Source organism: Temnothorax curvispinosus, unplaced genomic scaffold, assembly GCF_003070985.1.
Source record: "Temnothorax curvispinosus isolate PA1 unplaced genomic scaffold, ASM307098v1 QBEX01014261.1, whole genome shotgun sequence".
NCBI classification, from domain to species: Eukaryota; Metazoa; Arthropoda; class Insecta; order Hymenoptera; family Formicidae; genus Temnothorax; species Temnothorax curvispinosus.
The window spans coordinates 1-7329 of NW_020224041.1; the positions used below are offsets into that span (position 1 = coordinate 1).

Below are 7329 nucleotides of genomic sequence, written 5' to 3' on the forward strand. Positions count from 1 at the left end.
ACCAGAACTATATATATTTATGTATTAGTAATATAATAACGATATGTGTTTCGTGCTCGGCCAAGGGAGCCTTGGGACACGAATGTTTGCCGGATTCCGCCCTGACAAGGGCGCGAAGCGTATCGCTGATCGGCGAGGAGTTTTCAAATCAAGACCGCTGTTTCTTTGCTAACGTCTTTAATTACAGCACAAATAAGCACAGTAGGTCTTTACAAAGATTGTGAGCTATGCGTGATCTCACTAAGCGGCGTATCACGTGCGACGCTTCAACGTTACGCTGGGGGACGGCTCCGAGAGCGACGAGTCCCGCTCAGAAATTAAGTTTTCGTGCACCGAGTCGGTGAGGAGAAGCGCGTTCTCGCTCACTGAGGTCGTCCACTTCCCCGTTGAAGACGGCTGGTGGAGCGTATGACCTCCGTTTCGCGCGGCAATCGATCGAGGATGCGGATCGCGGCGAACGGATTTAGACTGTACGGCGCGAGAGCGATTTCTATTCTGCCTGCCGGCGGATGATCGTGTTCCGGCATGAGGGTGGCTCAGCGGGGGAGCCGGGTGCGTTACAGGGAGGACGAATCATATCGATCCGTGATCGATCTATTGCACGAAAGCGCGTAAACGCGTGCGCATGACTCGCATGAGTTCGCACAAATTGAACGGGAGCGAAGGATTATTGGGCGACGCTCCATGGCAGGGCCGTGTGCGATATTTCGGTAATGGCCCTTTCTTTTCGCCTCACCTCGCGATCAGGGCCGCTGGCAAAGATACGGCGCCCAACAATTCCTCTCTCGCAACGGATTCGGTTTCTATCCTCAACATACCGCCCGCCTCGAAATACGTTTCGAAATCCGCGATGTGCTCGTGGCGGTCGATAGGTCGATACGGGAAGATAGAATATATCTTATAACTAGATCAACTTAGAGTAGTAAGACAAGCTAATTACATGAGGTTTTTTTTTTTTTTGAAAAAAAAAACAAGACGTGGCGATACCGAGCGTACCGCCCGCCGTGACAAGTTCATTTACAATGCTTATGCCGGAGAGGTCAGTCAGCGCGCGCCTCACAGTCGATCGGGAGTAGGCATAATTTTACGATCGGACGTTTATATTCGGAGGTCGGTGTTTTCACGGTCACCACGCGAATCAGCCCGTCAGCGCCCGCATGGCACTGTGTTACACGACCGAGTTCCCACTTACAGGGAGGTAAAGTGGCATTTCGTAACAAGACGAGTTGCCCGATCTTCACTGGCGCTTGTAATCTTCGCCATTTGACGCGTTGCTGCAAGGTGCTAACGTATTCCGTCTGCCACAGCCGCCAAAACCGCTCGGTGATGTGACGGATGATTTGCCAGCGTGACAAGCGATTCTCGTTGACGTTTAATAACGAGGGTTCCGGATTGACTGTGAGCGCGGACCCGATTAAGAAATGACCGGGGGTCAGTACTTCATAATCGTCTAACGTATCACTTAACGGTGCGAGAGGACGCGAATTTAAGCAGGCTTCGATCCGGCATAGCAGAGTCGTAAGCTCTTCGAATGTTAGCGTGTGATTCTTAAGAACTCGGCGAAGATGGTACTTTACGCTGCGTACGCCGGCCTCCCAGAGACCGCCGAAATGCGGTGCGGACGGGGGGAGGAAGTGCCATTGTACATTATCGGAGGCGATGGCATTTAAGAAATTGGGATCGTTTACTGCCGCTCGGTATGCCTTGACTAGTTCCTTGTCGGCTCCGACAAACGTAGTTCCGTTATCGGAATGCATTGACTCCGGCAATCCTCTACGAGAGCAAAATCGAGAGTAGGCGTCTAAAAATGCGGGGGTGGAATAATTTCCAACCAATTCAAGGTGGACCGCGCGCGTGGCGAGGCACACAAAGAGCGCGATATATGCTTTTCGCGAAACAATGCCGCGTCCCCCGGAGGCTCGAACCAGCACCGGCCCCGCGTAGTCGACCCCACAATGGAGAAAACTACGGGAAGGCGCCGACACGCGCAAGGATGGGAGATCTCCCATGAGCTGCTGCGGCACGGCGGCCTTTTCGCGCGTGCAGTTCACACATTTATGGAGAACAGATCGAACGGAACTGCGAGCATTTAAGATCCAGAACTCGCGGCGCAACGTTGCAAGCGTTAAATGCGGGCCCGCATGAAGGGCGCGCAGATGAGCCTGCCTAATGATTAGCGTGACTAACGGGTGAGAAGCGAGTACGATCGGATGCTTCGCGTGATACGAGAGTGGAGCGTTTCTCAGGCGTCCTCCGACTCTTATCAGTCCTTCGCTATCTACGAAGGGATTGAGTGCGAGAATGTGACTCTTGGAATGGACGGGTTTGTTCTGAGTGAGCTCGTGCAATTCGTGAGGGAATAATTCGGCTTGGATAGCCCCGAGCCAGAATGTGCGAGCGCGGTGGCATTCGGAGGCCGATAAGGCGCGTCCGTGATGCTCAAGAGCGGGGAATTTTTTAGAGTGCCCGCGACAGGAGACGAATCGAATGATATACGCGGTGACTCGAATAAGTTTGGCCCAATCCGAATATTGTGAGGCAAGATCCCACGGCGTAGGGACTCTCGCCGCGTGCGTGGTGACAATCTTTTCTTCAATGGAAGTTTCCGTCAGGGGGGAGGGAAGACCCTCGGGCCATCGCGTCGCGGGGAACTTGAGCCATGGTGGTCCCTGCCACCATAGTGGGTGAGTTGCGAGTTCGTGCCCTAGTATTCCGCGCGATGCACAATCTGCTGGGTTTTCGGCGGTCGACACGTGACGCCAAGTCACATCGGGGAGACGGGACTGAATCTCCGCGACGCGGTTCGCGACGAAAGTCTTCCATCTCGACGGGTGTTGACGTAACCACGCAAGCTGGTCTTCTGCGTCGATCCAGCAATAACACGCGGAGGAATCGATCCTGATCGATTCACGAACTAAAGTCATTACGCGCGCAAGTAGCAACGCAGCGAGAAGCTCCAACCGGGGAACGCTTAACGTTTTCACCGGAGCGACTTTCGATTTTCCCATAAGCAGAGATATGGTTATACGGCCAGATTTGGAAATTACACGCAGGTAGACAGCGGCAGCGTACGCGACGTTGGACGCATCGGCGAAGCCGTGCAGTTCGCAACGATCAGAGTCCGACTCTTGACCGGTCCACCGCGGCAAGTGGAGCTCGTTGAGCGCGGATAATTGATTGTAAATCGGTTTCCACTCGCGCAATATGTCATGAGGGAGCGTGTCGTCCCACTCGAACTTAAGACGCCACTACCGTTGCATCAAAATTTTTGCGGTAATCGTGACGGGAGTCACCCACCCGAGCGGGTCAAACAGTTTCGCGATCGCGGAGAGAATCGATCGCTTTGTTTGCGGAGCAGGGGCGTCGGTAGCCGTTTGAAATTGAAAGATATCGAGCGCAGGGTTCCAACTGACCCCGAGGATTTTCAAACTTTCATCTGTTTTCAAAATTTTGTTGCACGCGAGTCCGTGATTCGCGGGATCAATGTCCGACAAAAGCTCCGAATTATTACTGGCCCATTTCCTTAACTCAAAGCCACCTTTCCGTAGGAGGGCGATGAGTTGATCGCGGGCGATACGGAGGTCCTCGAGGCGATGCGCGCCGAAGAGAGTTTCGTCGATATATTTCCCTTTCTGGAGTATGAGAACAGCTAAGGGAAATGCCTGTCCTTCGTCGTTTACCAACTGATCGAGTACGCGAAGCGCTAAGTACGGAGCGGCCGCGGTGCCATATGTGACGGTGAGAAGGATGTATTCGCGAAGCGGATCAGTAGGACGTTCGCGCCAAAGAATGCGTTGATACGTTACATCACGCGGGTCGACACGAATTTGCCTATACATTTTAGTCATGTCGGCCGTGTACACGTACTTGAATAGTCGCCATCGCAGGATGATAACCGATAGATCAGGTTGAAGTTTGGGTCCGACCAGGAGATGGTCGTTTAACGAGGACCCGTTTGACGTTGCGCAAGACGCGTTGAAGACGACGCGCAGATGACTCGTGGCACTACTTTCGCGCATGACCGCGTGATGCGGAATGTAAACGCGTTGCTCGTCCGCGTCATCTGAAGCGGGCACCTCGATCATATGCCCGAGGGTTTCGTAATCGCGTAAAAATTCGGAATACTCCCGTTTCTGCTCCGGATGAGCATCTAATCTTCGAGCTAAGCCTTTGAGATGGTGCTCGGCGACACCTCGAGAACGCCCTATTTCGATAGGGGGACCGGCCCTAAACGGAAGACGGACCATGTATCTGCCATCGGGACAACGTGAGTGGGTGCGGCGAAAATGCTCCTCACATTGCTCGTCTTCCGGGTTAAGATGTGTCTTATGCGGAAGTTCCTCGACCTCCCAGAATTTTCTAAGCTCTTGATCGAGGGACAGATTAAGGCAGTGATGTGCGCTCACCCGGAGGGGCGGTTGTTCCGATGATGCGACCGACGTAATATGCGACTCCACCTTTGAAGGTGGGATGGGCCCTGAGATCACCCATCCTAGCACTGAGTTTTGAGCGATCGGCTGTCCGACCGCTCCCTTGCGAAGTCCGTCAACTATAAGGACGCCGTAAAGATCTGCACCGACTATTATATTGATGGGATCTGCGCTCATGGGGTCGTGGTCAGCCCATGGGAGATCTGCTAGGTGAGCTAAAGTATGCTCCGTTGTCATACGCTTTGGCGCGTATGACGTTAACGATTTCAAAATTAACGCGTGAGTAGAGAATGCCGGAGTCTGTTTGTTTCTCGGCGAAATATTTATTTGAGCCGCGTGTTGATATGTTCCGGCGTGTACACCGCCGACAGCCGAAACCGAGGTCGGCATTCGAACGCGTTTCAGCCTGAGACACTGCGCGAGTTGTTCTGTGATGAAGCTCATCTCGGAACCTTGATCGAGCAAAGCTCGAACAATAACAGATCTACCGAGCGGCGAGCTTACGGTGACCCAAGCCGTTGCGAGCAAAACATAAGAACGCGAAGGAGTCTGTGAAGACGCTAACAGTGAGTTTACTTCGCTTGTTGTTGCGTCGACGGCCCTCGGTGGGTCGTTCGCCGGAGTTATTGCCTCGGTTTTCGGGGGAGAGTCGGAGTCAACATGAAGCATCGTATGATGTGGGTTTTGACACATGCGGCAGAGGAATTTGCTCGAGCATGCCTTGACGGCGTGATGTTGGCTCAGGCAATTAAAGCAACGTCGTTCCCGTTGAACGATTTCACGTCGTTGACTCGGACTCTTCCCCGCGAATTGCGGACAGGCGCTGAACGCATGTTTAGCTTTGCAGAGCGAACACTGCGATACGGCCTTCGCGCATACGTTCGCGCTACTGACTTTATGCGGATTTGCAATTTTCGTTTTATCGGAGGGCGAAGGGGAGAGTTTCCATTCTTCTAGAGCGCGAATTCGATTCTCTAGAAATTTATTAAACGCTTCGTAAGAGGGAGGATTCCGGTCCTCGCTATACTTGAGATTCCATGCCTTTTTTGTAACCGCGTCGAGTTTCTGCGTCCCGAGACTCACTAACATGTCGCTCCAAAGCTCCTCAGGAGTACGATTTAATTTGTTAAGAGCCGCGACGGCGGTGTGAATGCGGTCAGAGAGGGACTGTAGCTCGATCGCGGATTCTTTTGCGACAGCGGGCAAATTGAGCAACGCAGTCATATGCACGTTTATCAGGCGGCGTTTGTTCTCAAAGCGCGTGTTTAGAGTGTCCCACGCGATATCGAAATTATCGGCGGTGACTCGTATGTCTTTTACGCAATCAAGAGCGCGGTCTGTTAGACATGAAATTAAGTAATGCATTCGCGTAAAATTCGACAAATCTTTATTATTTAGAATAAGAGACGTGAATCGATCGCGGAAACTCTCCCATTCCTCATACTTCCCGTCGAACGGAGGAAGTTTCATCGGCGGTAAATGCGAGATCGAATAGGCGGACGAAAATCCCGGGGACTGCTGTCCGAAACTGAACGATTGATTCGGGGGTACGTACGGCTCCAGTTCTTCAAGGCACTCGGCCATGTGATCGGATGCGGTTTGATACATCTCCTGGGTGGCTTCGAACCTCAGGCTCTGGAAGTACTCGTAACCGGGGCGCTCTGCGACGGGGACAGCAGCCAGGAGAGCACGATGTCCACCCTTCGCCTCTTCCCAGTCCTCCTTCAACGTCTGGATTCGATTGCGGATCTTCGCTGCGGTCAGATTCTTTCTGCCCAGCTTTTTGAAGTTGTCTAATGCGCGTTCGATGACTCGGAACCGCATAGACTGACCTTCTAACAGCGTCTCCATGACTTAGAAATGATTCCTCGTAGCCGAATGAAGGGCTTCGATCCGGCTCGAAGGACCAGAATGTTTCGTGCTCGGCCAGGGGAGCCTTGGGACACGAATGTTTGCCGGATTCCGCCCTGACAAGGGCGCGAAGCGTATCGCTGATCGGCGAGGAGTTTTCAAATCAAGACCGCTGTTTCTTTGCTAACGTCTTTAATTACAGCACAAATAAGCACAGTAGGTCTTTACAAAGATTGTGAGCTATGCGTGATCTCACTAAGCGGCGTATCACGTGCGACGCTTTAACGTTACGCTGGGGGACGGCTCCGAGAGCGACGAGTCCCGCTCAGAAATTAAGGTTTCGTGCACCGAGTCGGTGAGGAGAAGCGCGTTCTCGCTCACTGAGGTCGTCCACTTCCCCGTTGAAGACGGCTGGTGGAGCGTATGACCTCCGTTTCGCGCGGCAATCGATCGAGGATGCGGATCGCGGCGAACGGATTTAGACTGTACGGCGCGAGAGCGATTTCTATTCTGCCTGCCGGCGGATGATCGTGTTCCGGCATGAGGGTGGCTCAGCGGGGGAGCCGGGTGCGTTACAGGGAGGACGAATCATATCGATCCGTGATCGATCTATTGCACGAAAGCGCGTAAACGCGTGCGCATGACTCGCATGAGTTCGCACAAATTGAACGGGAGCGAAGGATTATTGGGCGACGCTCCATGGCAGGGCCGTGTGCGATATTTCGGTAATGGCCCTTTCTTTTCGCCTCACTTCGCGATCAGGGCCGCTGGCAAAGATACGGCGCCCAACAATTCCTCTCTCGCAACGGATTCGGTTTCTATCCTCAACAATATGTAATGTCAGCACATTTATGTGGTTTGTTATGTAACTGTGTAAATATGGTTGAGCTGACATTACATATCGATGTTATATTACTGACACATATACGGTTCTTATTTGCTGGGTATACTTTGTGCTTGATGGGAACAGTAATTTATAACTTACATTTGTAACATGATAGCTTCTGTACTGGACGATGCTGGTGTCTGTTCTTCTGTACTGGACGAT

At 52.6% G+C, this 7329-nt stretch overlaps 1 protein-coding gene across 1 annotated transcript; it reads right to left on the reverse strand.

Annotated features, from left to right (window-relative positions):
- Positions 1 to 1192: 1192 nt before the first annotated feature.
- On the reverse strand, positions 1193 to 6281 carry LOC112464477 (the record flags this gene model as incomplete). Its single annotated transcript, XM_025031482.1, has 3 exons — positions 3414 to 6281; positions 3073 to 3248; positions 1193 to 1773 (listed from the first exon to the last, which is right to left on the reverse strand). Coding segments are annotated over exons 1-3 (3625 nt in total), but the record flags the coding sequence as incomplete, so codon positions are not given.
- Between the last annotated feature and the right edge of the window lie 1048 nt (positions 6282 to 7329).